Source organism: Saccostrea cucullata, unplaced genomic scaffold (assembly GCF_032062105.1).
Source record: "Saccostrea cucullata isolate Sc308-1 unplaced genomic scaffold, CSIRO_AGI_Scuc_v1 ctg178, whole genome shotgun sequence".
NCBI lineage: Eukaryota > Metazoa > Mollusca > Bivalvia > Ostreida > Ostreidae > Saccostrea > Saccostrea cuccullata.
In genome coordinates, this window is record NW_026930908.1 from 15,883 (window position 1) to 37,156 (window position 21,274).

General features: G+C 34.5%; 1 protein-coding gene across 1 annotated transcript; it reads left to right on the forward strand.

Moving 5' to 3' along the window:
- The first annotated feature begins 105 nt into the window (after nt 1–105).
- Nucleotides 106–18,274, forward strand: LOC134230537 (uncharacterized). The gene is made up of 17 exons (XM_062712367.1): nt 106–212; nt 994–1,336; nt 3,286–3,450; nt 3,960–4,134; nt 4,683–4,862; nt 5,128–5,275; nt 5,534–5,609; nt 5,767–7,059; nt 7,161–7,247; nt 7,343–7,369; nt 7,539–7,699; nt 9,837–9,928; nt 10,527–10,681; nt 16,752–16,974; nt 17,449–17,531; nt 17,785–17,885; nt 18,103–18,274. Exons 2-17 carry the CDS (start codon nt 1,003–1,005, stop codon nt 18,241–18,243), a joined length of 3,441 nt encoding a protein of 1,146 aa, XP_062568351.1. The 5' UTR covers nt 106–212; nt 994–1,002; the 3' UTR covers nt 18,244–18,274.
- The last annotated feature ends 3,000 nt before the right edge of the window (nt 18,275–21,274 follow it).

The following is a 21,274-nucleotide window of genomic DNA, read 5'->3' on the forward strand; positions in this document are numbered from 1 at the left end:
CCGAATTCAAGCAGTTGCATAAGACAAGTTTACTGTTGAAAAAAAATATGTGAAGTGTTTGTTTTGATTTTGAGATGATGCTTCATTTTGACAGTGCGACAGATGGAAACACTATATCGATTTTTCTGTGCGTTGTAAAAATAAAGTCAAGCGTCGCACCGTTTTGTACAGTCAAACTTACAAGGATTGTCTAGCAATGTTTTAATATAACAGTAAGTAATGTAATTATATTACTTTTCTTTAATCTTAAGCATGTATTACGTTTTATTTTAGCTAATATTTGAAAATAATATAATTCTATTTTAATTTTGTATGAATAACTGATTGTTTAAATATAAATTATCACAATCATTTCTCGGTCCTTTTCCTCCTACCGATATAATTTCCAGGAAAACATGCATTTTAAAGGAAAAAATGTGTTGTTGAAGCATAGGCGTCGGAACCGGCGGGGAGGAGGGGGTGTTCAACAAAGAAACGCTTATTTGTTAAGTCCCACCTTTTTTTCAATTTGCTTCCGACGCCCTTGAGTTATAAATATTAATACTCGTTTAATATTATAAAATTTTTGTAGAAGCTAATGCAAGTCCAAAGTGGAAAGCGCTGTGGTCGATTCCCCTTTTTCATCTATTAAAAAAAAAGTGTTCAGTTGAATCAGTGGTCCCTGGTCCCGACTTTCACTGTCGGATAATACAACTGAGTTTCTTATGATCATTTCAAATATCAACTTTTAGTATTACATGTATTTAAAAAGTTATAGATGTTTGTGTGAAGGTGTCTTCCCCCCCTCCCCCCCCACTCTCCGGGTTTGTTTTTGCGTTGCATGTCAACTACATAATAGACACTTCGTATAAATTGGAAAAAATGAACGGAAAAAAACTTAAAACACTGGGGTTAATTAAAACCAAAGATGTACATTAGTATTAAAAGGATTTGAAAATTTCCTTTGGTGCGCATTAATTTTCATATATAAATCCCCGTACATTTCCCTTGCAGACAAACACAATGGATCGTGGAACTTCCAAGGGGCGGGCGGTGGAGAAGTTCGCTGAGGTGTGTCGGGATGTCCTGACTGAGCCTGAGCGGCTGGGTCTCTATAAACTCCTCAGTGACTATCACCGGAGGCGGAGGGTAGAACGACTGGTCCCGGGACTGTTCAAGGTCATCCGGGAGGAAAATCGCATGGAGGTCATCCACGTGCTGCGTCAGCTGATTCCGTACACGCACCTGCCAGAATTCGACAGACAGACCCGACAGAGAAGGGCCAGGGGTCAACTCAAAACCTTCTTCTGGGACGACGAGGACGATGGGATAGGAACAACAGTCAGCTTCAGCAGTGGTGTGTATTGGTTTATTTTGTGCGGGGGTGGGGGCATATAATACGCATATTTTTTGGCTCACATGTTTCATACCAATAGTTAAGCCTTTGTTTTTTATTGATGAATGTTCCGTCTACCTGATCAATACATAGGCTCACGGCGGGAGTGAAAGGCCAACAGGGGATGCTTATTCCTCCTAGCCACCTGATCCTATCTCTGGAATTTACGGTGGACCGTGTTTATGCCTTGTTTACAGATTTGCGTCGTCTATATATTTTTTTGGGGAGATCAATCAGTGTTCGTTATCTACACCGTATTCATAAGAAATATTTTGGGATATTCAGGACTAGTGGCGATGACAATTTTAGCCTATAGATTTAAGACAAAGATTTGCATTCAAACCAGTTATAATAACTTTAATTACTATTGTCCCTATCATGAGGATGATACTAGAAATCATTTTGAAAATCATTAAGGTCTCCTTTTTAATTTGAAACTAAGAATTTTAGTTTGAATTTCGAATATCCATATAATATATTCATAAAGCCCGGATATTAGGGAAATACACTATTGAAAATGACGAGGACAGTCCAATAACGTAGAATATACATTTGAAAAATTGAATTAAATTTTTGGAGTTACATGGAGAAACTTAGAAAAAAAAAGACAAGTAACGATTTAATGAAAACACACAATATAATGTGATTTTTTTAAAAGTGTAGTTTGGCAAATACTCGGAGTTTATTTTACAAACGGTGCAACCCTTTTATAATATTTGAAGCTGAACCAAAGATGAACTGAAAAAATTACCTTGTTAAATTTATTTTCTAAGAAAAAATAGGAACTTTTTCATTTTGCTAATTTTGTTCGGAAAGGATCTTTTCCCTTCATCAATAAATAATTAACCACACTGCCATCTTTGCCATTGTTTTGGCGTATCTGGATGGATGCAATTCAGTATTGATTATCTACCTTTGGCCAGGTAAGACGCTCAGGTAAGGGGACACACCTGGGGCATTAATCTTCAGGTAGGTGACATATGGACTTTGTCGATCAACAAAAAGATGTCAAATGTTATGAACAGTGAAAAATATCTTTACGAATAGATATTTTACGTTTATATCGTATAAATTTATTTTTTAAGATCTGATATTCTCGGTTGTACATGTATAACCTAAACCGTGGATGTGAAAAACAAACATTTCGAGTTTTTACAGGATATGAGAGAGAAAAATCAAACTTAAATAATCGTTATGCAAATGTTTTATTATTGATTTCAGTGGCAGCTTGTGTTACAACTTTGTCGTAATAAACAACCGTTTTAGAGAAACATTTTGGCATTTTCTTGACCCCCCCCCCCCCGATAGGATTTGAAAAGACTATATAATTATACACTCCTCACCTCCCCAAAGTTTTATAAAGATCTACCTACTGTGTAACCTAAATGTCTGTATATTTCTACACCGTAACTTGTATACATAAGTCATTGTTTAAGACTCTTTATTTAACATATGTTGGTTGTATAGTCATTCTTTTGTGCTCTACGTACTATGAGAAATAAATAATTCAGGAAAATTGGCGTGAATTCCGACCGTTTCATAATAAAATCGCCGCCCAGTTCTAGCTCAATAGCTGATATATTCCACAAAAATGTAATTTCTCCAATGAGAAAATTCATCTATTGCGGAATGAGATATTTAGTTACAAAATAAATACTATAATTAAGTTAAATATCACATACATTATGCCCTAAATAGTTTTTTTTGCGACCATGCACACAACTAGTTGAAAATGTTAGCGGAACGAGAAATGTTCTATCTATATTTCAAAAGATTATTTCAAAAGGATATAATAATCCCCATCTACCATATTTCAAATGTTCATAAGTAAAATGTATGACGATGTAGATAAATAGTAAAAAAATCAGTAATGTCGATTTTGTTTATAGTTGACGTTCTGTTCTTTACAGAGGACGAGTCGGAGGGGGAGAAAAGTCAGAAAACAGAGGAAGATTCACGTGAAGTAACCCTACACAGGGACAGTCCATCACAGAATCTAGGGTTCAGTATCAGGGGCGGATCCGAACATGGTCTGGGGGTGTATGTCAGCGAGGTTACGCCCGAGTCTTTAGCGGGTCAGTTGATTTTGCAGGAGTTAATATCACACGAACAGTGCCTTTTTTATGTTTAACTATTAGATTTGTTTTTTTTTTCCACAGAAAATTAATAACATTCTTGCATAAGCATATTTGATCTCAAATTAACTTAACATGAAATATTACATGAAATATACGAAAAAGCAAGAAAACTTTTTTTATGTACATTGAATGCATTTTGTCCTATGAAAAAATGCACATAAGTGCTATAAATTGGTTCGAAGTTAATCAGAGAAATTAATGAAACGCCTTCATTAGTCACACAGTAGCTTAGCTACTCTCTTGAAAGCGTGCATCCACGTCCATTCTATACAAAAAAATAGATATTGAACATATTTGTAGTCATAAAATAATTTATGTTTGCACACATTTTATATTATCATTCAGTATAATGACACCAAACCGATTATTGAACAATTGAATTTGATTTCATCGCAGGTTTCAAAAATAGAGTAGGTTTTAGAATCTAACTTTTTTAATATGATCAGCTGAAGCTGGACTGGAGTTTGGTGACAAGATCTTGTCAGTGAATGGCGTCAGTCTGAAGGATAAGTCCAGCAGTATAGTGGCGAGTCTGCTGACCCGCAGTCCGGAAATCAACATGGCGGTCAGGATGACAGGGCACCTGCCAAAATGGCGGCTAGTCAAGGAAAAGACCGCGTGGTAAAGATAAAATTCAAATAATTCACATTCTACACAACATGCGCGGATCTAGAGGGGGGGTCGGGGGGGGGGGGGTCAGGACCCCCCTGGAATTTACCAGGTTAAAAAATATATATACTAAAACAAGAAAAAAGTTGCCATGGACCACCCCCCCCCCCTGGTAAACGCTGACCCCCCTTCGTAAACGCGAATATGTGTGAAATGGGTTTGAAAAGTGAAAGATTTGAGGTAATAGAAGTCATCAACCACTACCCCCCCCCCCCCCCCCCCCCCCCCCACCACCACGAAATAGGTTTTTGACGTTTGGGCGGGTTTAGGTTTTTTTTTTTTTTTTTTTTTTTTTTTGGCTTGTCAAGAAATTTTTGGGATCAGATTTTTTTTTTGACTGGGGTGGACCCCCCCCCTGGAAAAAATTTCTGGATCCGCGCCTGCACAATTAAAATCCCCCAAAACAATAATAGTTAAAAATATAATAAATATTAAGAAAGATTTAATGAAGCTGAAATAGTATTATTCAACTGCCAAAAGAAACAGAGAAAATATTTCAGGTTTGACCACGAGAAAAAGACGGTAATATGTGGGGAGTTTGAGAAGTCCGGATCTGCACATTACATTAAGGGTCTAGACATGGATATCCCCGAGCGAAGAGTGACATTAATCAATGACGGAGTTCTGGGGCTCAATATAAGGGGAGGGTCAGAGTTTGGACTGGGTATTTACGTGTCAAGGTAAGAGAAGGTCTATATAATGGAATGACCTCTCCTTTAAGGTCCCTTGTTCTCCTGATATGCGAGATAATTCTATAATTCCTTTATAAAATTCTCTAATTAAAATATCATTTCTATAAAAAAAATTCCAGGTTTGATTTATTTGCAACTTAATTGAAATCGAAGATTCTTGTCGTTAACAGAGGGATGGTGAAACTGAAAAAAATCAAATGTGTAAATATTCTCCTTTGTAGGAATATGAACAAATTAGTGTTACTATTTTTAGCATTGACCCAGGGGGGCAAGCAGAACGCCAGGGGGTAAGGGTAGGAGACCAGATAGTGGAAGTTAATGGTGTTAAATTCGAAGACGTTACACACGCTAGAGCTGTGGATGTTCTAACAAGTCAGGACCACATAATTATAACACTGAGAGTAAGTCCTCCATTGAATGCTACTCACACTATATTATACTGTAAGCAAATCCTCCACTGAAAGCTACTCACTCCACATAGCCCATTGTCCTCTTCAAGCGACTAACAAAAGTTACATCACCTTAAAGGAAAATAGACAGGGTTTTTACAGTAAAATACAGATTCACAGATACTTATCCTTAAATTTAAGCAAATAAAATTTCATAAGAATGATTTTTAAGAAAAATATAAAAAAAAAACTGAATTTGTTTTTAAACAGGATGTTGGTCGATACCCGGCTTTTAAAGAGGTGTATGGAAAATATTCTTGGATTCAAGGAAACCCTAAAGTCGGAAGTACGTTCTCACAATATATCATGGCACTGTATCAGTTGAACAGTTATTGTTGAGTTGTTAAATAAAGTAATTATTAATAAAGTGATAAAAGAAAACATTCAGATTTTTGTGTTTCTTTAAAATTTAACGTTGCTTGCTTTGTTTCAATTCCATATAGCACGCAAAAACAAAGCACTGCATGTAAAAGTTCCGGTGGAGGTTTTGTCTCATCGGTCACATGACCATAATTCTGACAGCGCATACAATGACGGACTTCCTTTGCAATCCGAAATTTATCTTCCAAGTTCCAGCCAAGCGTCAGGAAAAGGGAGAGTAACAATAGAGGACAGCGATGTGGACGATTTGGGGTCTGTCAACTTGGAAATGTGGAAACATGCAGAGGGGTTCCAAAATCCCGCTTATCACTCAGACTTCCGGAAGAACGAATACAGTTCTACTGAGTCTGATTCAGATGACGGATCTGGAATAAAAGGAGAATACAATATGACGAACATTGATGCAAAAATGATGGAAGAATTTGAACTTGCGGTTATTGAGCGAAAGGAAGATTCAGCGATAGATATTGAAAACGAAACCGTGTTTGATCACACTCCAAAAGAAGCAGACGACGAAGCGGTTTATATTTCGAAGACTTCAAGGCAGTACTCTTTGAGGAGCAATGCAAAAGTAGAAGAAAAGACAGAGTGTTTGGAATCATCGGACGCTACAGATAGTTGTTCGTTAAGTTTGAGTTGTTCACCAGAAACCAGACGCTACACAGCTTGGTCTGACGAAGAATTATTTAAAAATCACGGAGAAGATGAAAGTCTTAGCCCTGCGTCCTCTCGACGAAGTGTGGACGAATATTCAGAGCAAGAATTTGATTCAAGAATGCACACTCCAAATTTGATGGAATATCAAATAAACCGCCGATCAACTTCGCCGGAATCGAATATTCGGTATGACCCTGGAAGAGATGGAGATCATCTTCAAGATGGCTTTGAGATTCAGGAATTTGTGGAAAAGAGCAACGCTTCTCCAATTCAAAAAGAGGTGAATCCATATGCTTCCATTGAGAGACAACTTAGTACAGGATTTGTAGTAAGTGATGAGGAGATTGTAGTCATGCGAAGCTTTGATAGACAGATAGGTGATTCAGAGGGAATCTCTTCATCTCTAAGTGATACTGAACACTCTGTTCAGAATGACACTGACTTGGAGTCATCACCCGAAAAGATGGAACATAAAGTTGAAAAGAGAAACGTTCTTACGTACGAATCAACCAGCTTCAATAATAGTAAGCCACAACTATTACCGATTGAATTTCAGGACCAGACCATGCTTCCAGTTAATCACGATGAAGTAGACAACCGAAGAAAGGAGAACCACAAAGATTCAGGTTCTTCTCCGATGACGGAGATATCAGGAAACATAGGGATGCCGAAGACTCCAGTAAAAGACAAAACTAAAGGTAAGTTCTAAAAACTAAAAGATAGCATAGTACTAGATTTCTTGTTTGTGAATACTGTTCATAACTTTAAAAAGTTAAGATTCTAAGTTTGTCTTTCCCAGACTTGGCTTCAAAACGCAGAGCACGTGGGAACTGGAAAGTCCTAAGAGACAAAATTAAAGGAAGTTTACGCATCAAGCCACTCTCACGTAAGCTGAAAGCAAGCTCAGATATTGTGCAATTTTTCCTTCTACACAGACACTTTAAGAACAGATCACAATTATTCTGATATTTGTCATTGCAGGCAAAGGTCTAGAAGAAAGGTTAAGAGGTAAATATTTAAATGAATGAGAAATAGATACAAGTAGGCTTTACTTCGACTTTGGTCATTCGAAGAAATCAAAGCATGCGAGTAGTTTAAAAAGCTAAGTTCTAGTGTATCTACTTTAAAAGGAGATTAGAGTTAAGGTATGCCGATTTAAGTTCTATTTTTTTTTCAGAAATAGCTAGGGAACATGAACAGTCAGAAAGGCAAAGAGTGTCCTCAAACAAGTTCCAGAAAACCACCGTGTCTTCAAACAGTGTGAAGGCACTAGAAGAGGCAGCTAAACGCTTCCTGGATATACAAGAACTGGCAGATCTACTTACGCAGATCAGAATGGTAAGAAGCAATAAATAATCAAAGTACTTAGAAGTACAGAGAGCCGGGCTCATTTACAGAGTAGAATGAATTTCTTACATGAATCACGTTTATATTTTGATGAAAAAATTATTTTAAAACTATCAAGATAAATGATAAGACACTGACATTGAGTTTTTCAATCCTAATACCACGGTCCGATTTTGTCAGAATCAAAATTAATCTGGTACCGCAGCTGAATGTAAACAAACAGGCCAGTCTGGTTCCCTCTCCTATTTTACCTCATATGCGTAGAGAACTACGATAACACTGGTTATCAAAAATCCTTACGCTAATGAACTATGTTCTTTGACTTAGGACTGAGGTTTTCAAAGTCATTACTACTAATGTTTATTTATATAGATTAAACTTCGTTTTATTTTTGTTGTTTTATTTAGCGTTTGTATTATCTCAAAAGCGGTTGAGAGTAAGAACTATATTTTTGCACATAACTTTAAAATGGCGACTATGGGGTCAACTTCCTGCCTTGAACAGGATGACATAAGCCGGCAATTGCTCTTTGAGCAATAAGCCCGGCTAAAAAGTAGTTCGTAAATGAGTTGTCTTGCTTGTCATACAACGACATACGTTACACGTCAATTCAGTGGCCAAGTTGTCTCGCTTGCTATATGTACATTGTCTTCTTAGTGGCACTTCTTTTTTCAAATCCTTACGTCGCGGGATCGAATCCCACTGTGGACGTGAAGACCGATCCTTCGGATGAGACCATATATACCGAGGTCCCGCGTCGCAGCAGGTGCTGGCACCACGAAAAAGATCCCTTCCTGCTCGATGGCCCTGAGTGCCGAGTACAGGACAAAATTTGCAGCTGTCCACCGGCGTCTCCATATGAGTGAAAAATTCTTGAGAGGTGTGGCGTTAAATAATATACAATCAATCAATCTATCATCTTTTTCAAATATTCCAAACTTCCATGAAATATTCAGATTAAATATTTATGTAATATGTTATTAAAACTTAACTGATAAACCTATTTTGTTGTTACTCAGTAATCTTCGTGTGAAAGATAATATAATTAATACACAAGTGTGTGAAGAAGGCTTAGACCTAAAGATTAGGAGGAGTTCATCACTCGAAAATTGATTCTGAAATTATCTGTCAGTTTTAGTTGAGATATTAAATCCTTAGGTGTGAAGAGCCGTGTAATTAAAGATAAAGGCTTATTTAATTGGAATCTCATCTTTCTTTAATAACAGTTAAAAAGCTGCAGATGTTTAATTTGAAAAGACATTAAATGTATTATTTCTATCAATCTAGTATTTCTATTAAATTTGAAAGATAAAGTGCAAGACACCATCAGAAAATAGAGGAAAATTAATGAACACATTTGTACTCTTCTGAGAGGGTCTCACCAAAAACGAGAGATGTAATTTAAAGTGAGTGAAAAGTTACAAGAGCCATTAATGTACTTTAATCTTTATTTTGACAAGCTTATAATCAGAGGAGGTTTATTTTATCCACACTGTACGTAATGATAAATTTATAGCAACCCCGTGCCTTAATTTGTTTGTCTCTTCTACTATCAAAAGCTGTTCGTTACCCTTTTGGCTTCCGACAGCTGTTTTGGTTATGTAAGAATTAACGTTACGAATTTCCTCTCATCTCGATAAAAAGCATCTACAAAAGAATTAATATTAGATTAAAGACAAAAACTAAATGAGAAGATGGTCTTCGATGACTGTATAATGGACTATTATAAATAAAAAGGCTAGGAAAAGTAATCTATAAGATCTATCTAATTAATGGTAAGTGGAGTTTACCCATCTCATTATATTCCGTGGAATCTAGAGATGAAAAGGACTGTCTTTATGAGAAATATATAAATGTAGCCCTTCCCTCCCTCGTTCACACGTTCTAATACAATCATTAAGTGCTCCATATTATGTGGAATGTGATAAAAGAAGATTTACAAACAATGTTTTGTATCTTCCGGCTACGCCATACACAGAGAACCACAGAGTACGAATGAGAAATATCACCAAATCGGTTACTGAGTGCGAAAAGAAAATTGATATTTCATTTAAATGTCAAATTCTTTGTAAGTGCTGGTTGACTTAATGGTAAATCTTTTTTGATAAATCTCTTGTTTTTTTGGTAGTACCACGAAAGTCATGATCTGGACAGATTGCTGGAGGTTCTACTAGCCATGTTAGATACCCCAGAGAAGATATTACTACTCAGAGAAATAAGGTACTGATTCAATAACTAACGACTGAAGTTTTTATGTAATACGAATAATTAATATTTGACAAATGAACTTTTTCATGAAAATTTTTAAACGTCTTTGGTGTTAAAGGAAGCCGGAGAAAATGTAGATATATAGCATTTTTATTTCATTACATTAATAACGTAAATAAATAAATGTAAAAATCACAAATTAATATAAATTACCTGATAAAAAATATCATCCTTCCCTTTCACACTGGCAACTAATTTTGACCTCTTTCAGACACGGTTTTAAAATGTTGAAAAGATACTGCTCTGTATTTGCCCCGACTGATGAAATTCACTCTCTTGCAACAGGGTCGAAATAGACAAAAAATTAACGGGCGCGAAAATTTCCGTATATATGCGTTTCTCTACGATACATAAACATGAAATGTATAAAACCTTTCATGTACCATATCGTTTTCTTAATTTTGTTTCGTTTGCCATAATATTTTATAAATATTTTATTGACTGGAAATGGATCGCGCTCATTTTTAAAACGAAAAATCCCTAGGTTTAGTCTTGTTTTTATATATCTAGTCATGTGTTAATTAGTATTGTTTGATATTTTTTTTTATAGAAGTGTTATTTTCCCTGTGGACATCTACCGATTCGAGCTCTCTGTCAGCAGATATGAAAAAGAAGCTTATGAAAAATTGTCGACCAAACTCCATCTTTATCTGAACCACGGCAAGGAGCGCAAGCCAAAGAAACACTTGCTTCACACCGAAACGGGTCAATATTTACTTCATTTAAGTCATATTTCCTTAGCATAAAATTAAATAAATTAAAAAAAGCAATATAAACTCAACAATTTATACTCTCTTGATGAAACTAATCATATTTTATTGTAATTGTCACCGTAGTTATGAAGGTGACCTTTTTGCTAACTGATACTTGTTTTCTGGAAACTTTCAACCAGTTTCGTTGTAAATGAAACATATGGAGATAACGAACAGTATTCAAGATCAAAAGTCCAGAAAACAATACAAAAAGAGCAGAGCAACGGACCTCCAAAACATTAGAGGTGGGATCAGCATCTTCGAGGAAAGAAAAATTAGTGAATTCTATGGTCTCTGCTTGATTGTGCCTGAAAGGCAAATTCAGTTTTAAACAAGATAACTATGAGGTCTAGTGGTCATCTGTTTATCATCAATTTTTAAAGCTTTGGAACATTTTCGACTCAAGATACGAATTAATAATCATGTTTAGTGAGAACTCTTGATCGATTTTGGCTCCGGGAAATTCTGGTCCAGGGTTCATACATCTTTGTTTAATGAACTTTTTGGCTTGAAACTGTTCGTTACCTTCATATATTTCATTGAGCTCACTTTTTATCTCAGTTTACTTTTTTCACTTTGACATTTTCACAATAAAATCATTGTGTGAAAGTGAGACTTATATTAAAAGTGAGCTCTTCTAAGTTTTATTGCCCCAAAGAACCAAAGGTTTTGGATATAAAGTGCACTATGGACCATCGTAGGGGATGTTTACCTCCCCCCCCCATGCCACCTGATCCCACCTCTGATGTTTTGGAGGTCGGTCAGTGTTTGCTCTGCTCAAAGATTTGTATAGTTTAATGGACTTTTGAGCTTGAATACATTTTGTTATCTGCATATATTTCATGGAACCAACTTTAAACCTTCTTTGAGGCTTGGTCCATAGACGTAGGGGACACGAACTTATGATCCTCCCGATTTTGCTCTTTTGCTTAAAAATGCGATATGTTAGCATAATCCTTATCATTTTGCCAAAATTAAATAATTAGGCTCTAGGATCTCCAGAGTCAAATTTTCTCATCTTATGTCAGGCTTAGATGGAGATCCATGAAGTTTGAAATTGCATTACGATTTTGAACAAGCAAATTGTTTCCTTGGATAAGATTTTTCTCCTTATCATATTACTTATGCTCTTTACAAAAAAAATTTGAAATACAAGACCCCCATGATTTATACCCTAAAGTGGGGAATTTGAGAATAAAAACAACACTTTAATTCGTGGTGGTCAATGTTCATGGGAAAGCAATATTTTGTTGCTTCATTTGGACTTGATTTTTCGTTAGTAACTCGTATATATATATAGAAGATTTCAAGAATAATTGTTGACAAAACAATCGTTTGTGGGGATGTCAATCGTGGATAAAGGTATCCCACGAAATCCACTGTCTTGAACGAACACCTCTGATCCTCCATGACACCTGATCCCACTTCTGATGTTTATGAGGTCCGTGTGTGATCTGCCACAAAATGTGTATTGTTTAATGGACTTTTGAGATTGCATGGATACTTTTCATTTTCTCCATATATGTCATGGACCCAATTTAATTATCCCCCCAGGCTTGGCTCATAGACATAAGGAACATAAACTTATGAAATTTTTGTTTGTTGTTTAACGTCCATTTCGAAAATGTTTCACTAATATGGAGACGCAATCATTTGCTGGTGGCTGGCTGCACATTTGTCCTACAATCGGCCCTTGGGCAATGAGGGATCTTTTTCGTGCCAGCACCTACTGCGACACCGGACCGCGATTTATACGGTCTCATAGACTGGTCTTCGCATCCTTCAGTGGGATTCAAACCCACATAAAGATTAACTCTACTCCCGACTGTAGAGCGGACGTTCTCACCACTGCAGCACGTTGCCAACTTATGAAGTGAACAATTCTTTATTCAAACTGTTTTGTGTCACCTTATGTTAAGGCTCAGGTGGAGATCCATGTAGTTTGAAAATGCATTACGCTTTTGAACAAGCAAATTGTTTCTTCGATTATAATTTTTCCCCTAATCAAATTACTTAAGCTCTTCACAAAAACTTTGAAATACATATACTCTAAGGTGAGGAGTACCTGATCATGAGTTATGAAAAAAACACTTTAATTCGTGGGGTCAATGTTTGTGGGCAAGCAATATTTTGTTGCTTCATGGGGACTTGATTTAGATTTCAGGAATAGGTATGTTGACAAAATAATTGTTTGTGGGGATGTAAATTCATGGATAAGGGTTACCCACAAAATCCGCAAACATTGGTCTGCAATTGATGATTCCATGGTAATCTTTAAAAATGATCTTTAATTATACAAATTGGTATTCCGCAAATTAACTTTTTCCAAGATTAACTGCGTAATAAAAACTTTGTCTTTTATAAACATTCTGGAACTAGTTTGGGGCAAAGTTGGTCATGTAACAAAGTCCATTAAATCGTCGAAAATCTTTACTCATTGTCGTCTAGGAAACAAACAGTTTGTATGTTTACAAGAGGCCCATGGGCCACATCGCTCACCTGAGCACTGTGGTTATGAAAAAGTAGAAATTGGTTTATTATTGAAAAGTTTAAATCCAAAACTAGCAGGGATGGGGTAATTGAATAAAGTAATTGTAATTGAGCGTAATTAATTACATTTTTCAAAGTAATTGAAAGTAATTTGTATTTGAGCTTGCCTTCAATTACAAGTAATTGAAATTAAATACATTTCAAAAAAGAGCATGTATTTTCAATTACTTTTCAATTACATTTCAATTACTTTTCTTCAAAATGAAATTTTATAAAAAGGGGTTTTATACTGATACACAGTTTTTATACTTGTAGGTTTATACTACCTATTGCCACTTTTTAAAAATCTCAAGTCTACCTATTCCCACTTGCCAATACATGTAACAAAGATTTTTAGATAGTTAATTGTTTTCACAGTAATTAGACTAACTACATCCCCTTTTAGATTTACCTATATTCTATTCATTTTAAGTTCAAAAATATTGAATGGAATTGTGAGAAATATTTTTTTTTCCCTTCAGAAATAGATTTGAGAAAATAACAAAGATCATACACTATACTGGTGTGGCATTGGCTTGTGTTTGTACAATAATTAAATGTCACAAAGTTTAATTTGTTTTTACAGTGTCACACTGCCCAGGGCATTAGGTAAAGGTCTAATTTTGAACAGGTTTGAAGGCCTCTCATACCCAAGAAGAAAAACACTGAATAAAAGTTCACTAAAGAAAAAAAAATATTTAAAAAAAATCTTTTTCTTTTTTATCAAAATAAAACTCAAGTAATTGAAATGTATTTAATTACATTTGTCAAAGTAATTGAAAGTAATTAATTACATTTGAAAAAATCAATGTAATTGTATTTGCAAGTAATTGATAAAATTATCAATGTATTTGAAAGTAATTAATTACATTTCAAAGTAATTGACCCCAAGCCTGAAAACTAGTCCCATGACCAATCATATCTTTGCTATTCTTGAGAAGAAGATTTTTAAAGAATTTTCCTATATATTTCTATGTAAAACCTTGGTCGGCCATTGTGGCCCCAACCTACCCCCGGGGATCAAGATTTGAACAAAGTTGAATCTACACTACCTGTGGATGCTTTCATATAAATATGATCAATTATGTCTGTGCTATTCTTGAGAAGAAGATTTTTAAAGAATTTTCCTATATATTTCTATGTTAAACTTTTGTTGGCCATTTTGACCCCGCCCTACCCCCAGGGGGTCATGATTTGAACAAACTTGAATCTACACTACCTGAGGATGCTTCCATATTAATATGATCAATTATGGATTCCTTATTCTTGAGAAGAAGATTTTTAAGGAATTTTTCTATATATTTCTATGTAAAACTTTTGTTGGCCATTGTAGCCCCGCCCTAACCCCGGGGATCACGATTTGAACAAACTTGAATCTACACTACCTGAGGATGCTTCCATATAAATTTGATCAATTATGGCTTTGTTATTCTTGAGAAGAAGATTTTTAAAGAAGTTTCCTATATATTTCTTTGTAAAACCTTGGTCGGCCATTGTGGCCCCAACCTACCCCCGGGATCAAGATTTGAACAAAGTTGAATCTACACTACCTGTGGATGCTTCCATATAAATATGATCAATTATGTCTGTGCTATTCTTGAGAAGAAGATTTTTAAAGAATTTTCCTATATATTTCTATGTAAAACTTTTGTTGGCCATTGTGGCCCCGCCCTACCCCCGGGGGTCATGATTTGAACAAATTAGAATCTACACTACCTGAGGATGCTTCCATATTAATATGATCAATTATGGCTTTGTTATTCTTGAGAAGAAGATTTTTAAAGAAGTTTCCTATATATTTCTATGTAAAACTTTGGTCGGCCATTGTGGCCCCACCCAACCCCCGGGGGTCATGATTTGAACAAAGTTGAATTTACACTACCTGAGGATGCTTCCATACAAACATGATCCATTATGGCTTTTGTTATTCTTGAGAAGAAGATTTTTAAAGAAGTTTCCTATATATTTCTATGTAAAACTTTTGTCGGCCATTTTGGCCCCGCCCTACCCCCGGGGGTCATGATTTGAACAAACTTGAATCTACGCTACCTGAGGATGTTTACCCATAAGTTTCATCTTTCCTGGCACAGTGGTTCTTGAGAAGAAGATTTTTAAAACATACCTCCAAATTTTCATTAATTCCCAATTATCTCCCCTTGAATGAGGGCTTGGCCCTTCATTTGAACAAACTTGAATCCCCTTCACCCAAGGATGCTTTGTGGCAAGTTTGGTTGAAATTGGCACAGTGGTTCTTGAGAAGAAGTCGAAAATGTGAAAAGTTTACAGACAGACAGACAGACGGACAGACAGACAGACGGACGCCGGACAAAATGAGATTAGAAAAGCTCACTTGATCCTTCGGCTCAGGTGAGCTAATAATCTACCCTTAAACTTCAACCTAAATTTTCAAACTTTTTAATCCTTTGGCCAATAATTTAAACCCTAAATTTGAGCTAAGTTTATATATCCTAAGTTTAAATCGAATCTTCAAAAATCTGTTTCATTTGCCCATGGAATATAACAGGCATTGTGTATTTATACCATCTACACGATTAGTGTCTCCCAGACCTAGAGATCGGGCTCAAAGTCAGGGTCAGTTTGGCATATTTTGAAATTTATTATAAAGTGTATCTCATCTTCTTTCCCCATGAACTTTGAGACAAGCTACACGTTTATGATAACTGATGATGATAACAGAGTCCTCGCCAAGGTAAATTATTTGTCAGGGTCACAGTTAAGGTGACCAAGTGCTCCTACATTATTAGCAATCAAAATGTACATAAATTGTATTCCAAATAATCATGTATTATCATTAAGTATGTCTCTTTTGTAACAGATGCCATTCCGCAAATGGATTACGCAATAGGTATTCCATGTGTTGTGTAATTGTTGTATGACGTCACATAGATATCGTTATCATTATCACATGCACATGCCAGATATCGCACGCTGATTTGATATATGAGAACATTAATACATTTTATCATTTATATTTTTTTTTCAAATAAATAAAACCTAAAATTCGGTGCATTAAATGTTTTTGACGCATTTATTATTTTATCGTAATATTTTGATGGCAGCTTTTGATAAGAAATTTCAGAAAAAGACACAAACTACATAATTATTATATTTTTTGCACTGTTATGCTAATGGCCATTTTATTTACAATTTAAACAAAATAAAAAAATAAAATCTGTTTGAGATGCTTTACACAACATAAGAAGGTTATCCTTATCTGAACGAATGGAAAATGGAACGAAATAAAATATTTCTATCATATTTCATAAAACTTTATTTGTGCTACAAACATTTATTTGATATAAAGAATCTTAAACTATTGCTGTCTGAGTCGATTTTACTATTAATATATACAAATGACTAAACATTCAATCTTTAAAAGGAACTGTTGTGTTAGGCGAGGAAAATATTTAAAATCAAACTATCTTGTATTGTTTCTAACATTCAATCAACAAAAAAATTATTTTTTTCTGCAGATGAGCATGGTCATTTCTATGTGAAGTCCGTGGAACAGTTCTCAAGGGAACAGGAACTGAAAAGGACGGTTGTAGAGGCCTTATCTGGAGCCAAAGATAGAGATGTCGATAGAGATGACGATAGAGATGTCAGTAGAGATGTCAGTAGAGATAGAAATATTGATCTCTATAGGCAGGACTCCGGTCTGTGCAGCAGAACAGATTCCATTCAAGAAGATACAAGGTGCAGAAAAGCAAAAGAAGACCCTTTAGATATAAAGAAATATCCAATGATTATATTCAATGATTTGAAGTTAAAATGCATAAATTATGCTTTACGATATTGACTTATGTTGAAAAAGCAAACATCCAAAGAAGTATTATAGTAAAATCAGTTTAAAAAAAAAAAATTTCATGTAAAACATTTTAATACATGTATATAATGACTTTATGTCTTAGTTGTTCCAAAAAAATATAGCACATTGTTTTGGTACATCCATAACTATACTAACTTCATTGAAAAGAATATCGATTTTGAATTTTGTGGTTACTCGATGTATATGTTTTTTCTCTGAAGTCGATATATCTATGGATCCACTTCATAAAATCTCTATATTTGTATATTAATGCATGTACATATATAGAGTTTATCAATTGTCTTTTTTCCTAAAGTATTTTTGAAGAAATAATGCAACAAATAATGCACTCTTTTCTTTAGAAGTGACATAATATCCCTGAAGTCTAGTGAGCTATCTCCAAGAAAAATAACAGCTAACGTTTCCAAGAACAAACAAAACTTAGGTAAATCTTGATACTTAAAAGAAACAGTCTTTTATGATGTTAAAATATTGTGTATAAAAATAATTTAAATAGATATGATATATCAAACCGACCTATCATAAATATATATTAAAGAACGTTAAAAAAATGCTAAATTGTACATCCGTATAGTGCCTGTTATTTTCATTTTGTGAAAAACAAAAAAAAATAATATATACATGATTCATTTTTTGATGAAATACATATGAAATTAAGCCATGTGAAACTGTTGCAGGTCTTTGTGTGTCGGGAGGAATAGAGAGTAAAGCCCAACCTGACATCAAGGTAGAACAGGTGTTAGAGGGAGGGGCAGCAGCGGACGAGCCTGCAATACAGGTAAAATACCTTACAACCAGGTGTATACATTGATTTTTATATTTTCTATAGCGTTCCTCACTAGTCATTATTAACCAGAAACAGTTTCAAAAAAAAAACTGCAGACAATGGTATATTTGAATAAAAATTCTTGTTTGGTCAGGATATTTTGGAATATTTTGAATTGATTACAACTGATACATCTATGTGAGTATGATTACCATGTTCTGCTTCACAGCCCGGAATGGTCATCTTGTCCATCGATGGCCACAGTATGGTGGGGGTCAGACACTCCGTGGCGGTCAATGCTCTCAGGTCCTCCTTCAGCAACAAACGGAAGGTCAATATGACCATTGTATTAAAACGAACAGATACATGACCTTCAGACAAGGCTTAAATAACCACAAAGTCATACTCTCATCATGTAACTTTATAATACAGTTTTTTTTCTTTGTAATGTCATCACTATACTGCTTGCAATATATGTATTCATATAATGATATTTTCATTCAGAAATGTATTTTTTGCGTGCAACATGACTAATGATACTTACTTGATCTTTGTCAAATTACCTTTATTTGCATTTTTAATTACATGTATATGGGATCATATAAAATATTTTTTTGTACATTTTTTTGATAAAATCTCTACCTTCCCTCCCAATCATACTTATTTTTTTTAAGTTTCTTGAAGTGTACTGATTGTACTTCTTTTTCTTTCTATACTTATTGTAAGTTTCTTTATGTATTCTTATTGTATAATTTTTTTGAACAATAAAAACGGTGCAATTTCTCTGAATATTTAATAGTATAAAGGGATAAGCTTGGGATAAAATGGAAAATGAGTATATGTATTGCAAGGTTTTCGAAGTATATTTATTTTACATTTTCTTTAAGTATATTTAATGAACAGTTCCACAACCTTTGCCTATTGTACAGTCTTACTGAACAATTTCTGTAAATATATTTATTGTGACAATTTCTCTAACTATACTTATCATATACAGTTTCGCTAACTTTTCTCTTTGTACATTTTTTCTATCTATCTATCCATAAAAGTATTGTAAAGTTTCCTCTTTGTATTGGTAAAATGGATACTAAGTCATTTACTGACTTTCACTATCCACGCACCCCTCTAAAAATCATTTTAACTTACTATCAATTTACATATAAATTAATGTCATTTCTACATATTTGATAACATTTAATCAACCATGATGTCCTTTTATACGAAAGTGATAAAATATGTTTGATATGATGAACTACTAGCATTTAATTTCTAAGCAATAAAATTAAATGTATATCTATGTTTTGTGTGTTAATAATATGGCTTATTGAAAAAAATATAAATGTAGTCTAATATTGTTTTGCATGCCTGTGTTTACTCATGTTCAACTGAAAGTTTAAACTTAAGAACAGTTTTTCAATTTAAGAGCAGGTCGTATTAATTCGACCACAAGCAGGAACTGATAATTTTGATTTATAAGCAGTTAAAAGCCTCTCGCTAAGAATATTAATTTGCTAAAATGCATTTGTCTTGCACTTGTTTCAGGTGATTTCGCTTGTCTTGCAATTTTCTATTTCTTTAGTGTTTTTCAGTTTAAATATTCATGATTTCGTAGATTTTTTATTTGTTCTGGTACCATAACTTTGTAGAACCATTTTTGATGTATTACTTATATATACTCTGTGGCAAAAAATATGTATAAGTAGAAATAAAGATACAATACCCCGGTACAAACAAAACAATTATTAATTGATCAATAATCCTCCTTGTCTTTCTTGTTGCTAAATTTGCATTCTTATTTTCTCACCATTTAACACTTTATCATCTTTTATATTATAGTTCTACTCTTAATTACATTTGTCTTTTTTTACAAACTGTGATCTGAACTTGATCGGCATTTTATCCGCTGTAATCAGCTCCATTTCCCACAACTGTTTCTCTTGTTCATTCCTCTTGTTCATTCCTATAGATTTTGAGTCGCTCATGCTGTATAGTGTGATTGTACCCGGGGAACCGCCTTCTATTCTTTGGTCATCTACTATTTTCTACGAAGGTCAATGCAAACTCTGCAATGAAATATACACACAATCTTTTTAAATTTCTGATTGGTGCTAAGAATGGATTTCGTCCTTCAGTATTTTACTGAGGACTTCTTCGCATACAGCCAGGGTCCAGAATCATCTGAAGAAATAAACTGTGTTTTGCGAATTTTGATTTGAGAAATATTTCATATTGTCATGAATTTTGAATGCTGAAGACATGCTCTTTGATTTAAGGAAGAAAAGGGTCAGCTGAATCTAGAGTGAACTTCCACACTTCACTTCCTGTGAAAGAGAAGTGTACTTAATGTTATAGATTGTGAAGTTGAATATGTTGCAGTATTGCCAGCTTATCTTAATTGTTCAGAAAAAATAGTAATACTCTCCCTAATTTAAGATTCCAATTACTTATTAAGCCAACAGTTTCAGGCATACTTAAAATCTTTTGCACTGATTCATAACAATCAAATATAATGGCCGACATCAATTTATTTTCAAAAACAACATGCTGAGACTTCAGTCACCTGCAAACAATTATAAAGAATTTACAGAAGAAGCAAAATGTTGTTGTGCAGGTTTATGACTGTAATAAAGAGACCAGAGAAAAAGCCCCTTAATGAGATTATATTGGTAATTACCACCAGTGCGCGTGAGGGTTTATACCTACATTATACATACACAGAGCTGTCTAATGACTATAATTTACGTCTTACTCTATGAAGCATAATTTGGATAATTTTCTTAAGAGGCCGATAAATTGTACAGAAGCTCTTCATTTAAGCACCCTATTCAAAAGCGTCAGGAAAGAGTTGAGTTAGTAGGCATAGCGGTAATAGCACAATCGTCTTTTAAGTATAAGACTCCTCATGTAATTTGAAGATGGAGAAAAAATTGCGCCAAATTGCCGTTCCTTGATCACTTAAGCGCGAGGGTCTTACCGAACACTGGGACATGTGAGGGTGTTACTCATGCCAACTTCTTTGATTTAATACATAAAATTCCCAAGTACTTGAAAATGAGGAACTTTTTTGTAACTTGAAAATGTGAAAAGAAGCCAAGTTTTACATATTCTTTATCAATCAAACGCACGGAATGAATTCTAATTTGCAAAACTAATTATTAGATTGAAAAACACTTATAGTAAAAAAGTAAATGGGGGACCTTTTCCATCAAGTAATGTATTTTTATTTATGTTTTGAACTAAATGAGCGAACGTTGTCATCGCATAAAAAAAACTTGAATGCATTTTACAGTGTTTAATTACAAAACTGATATATTGCAACACAGAGATCATTAGTAAAATAGGTTCACTGCATTAAATTATAACACACAACAAGACAATAAGTCCATAATTGCCCGTATAAA

Bases quoted from the DNA above. Each gene is read 5' to 3' on its own strand.
- LOC134230537 (XM_062712367.1), top strand. From the start codon at position 1,003: ATGGATCGTGGAACTTCCAAGGGGCGGGCGGTGGAGAAGTTCGCTGAG. The intron at 4,863-5,127 runs GTAAGAGAAGGT...TACTATTTTTAG, and splicing joins CTGGGTATTTACGTGTCAAG to CATTGACCCAGGGGGGCAAG. The intron at 17,532-17,784 runs GTAAATCTTGAT...AAACTGTTGCAG, and splicing joins CAAGAACAAACAAAACTTAG to GTCTTTGTGTGTCGGGAGGA.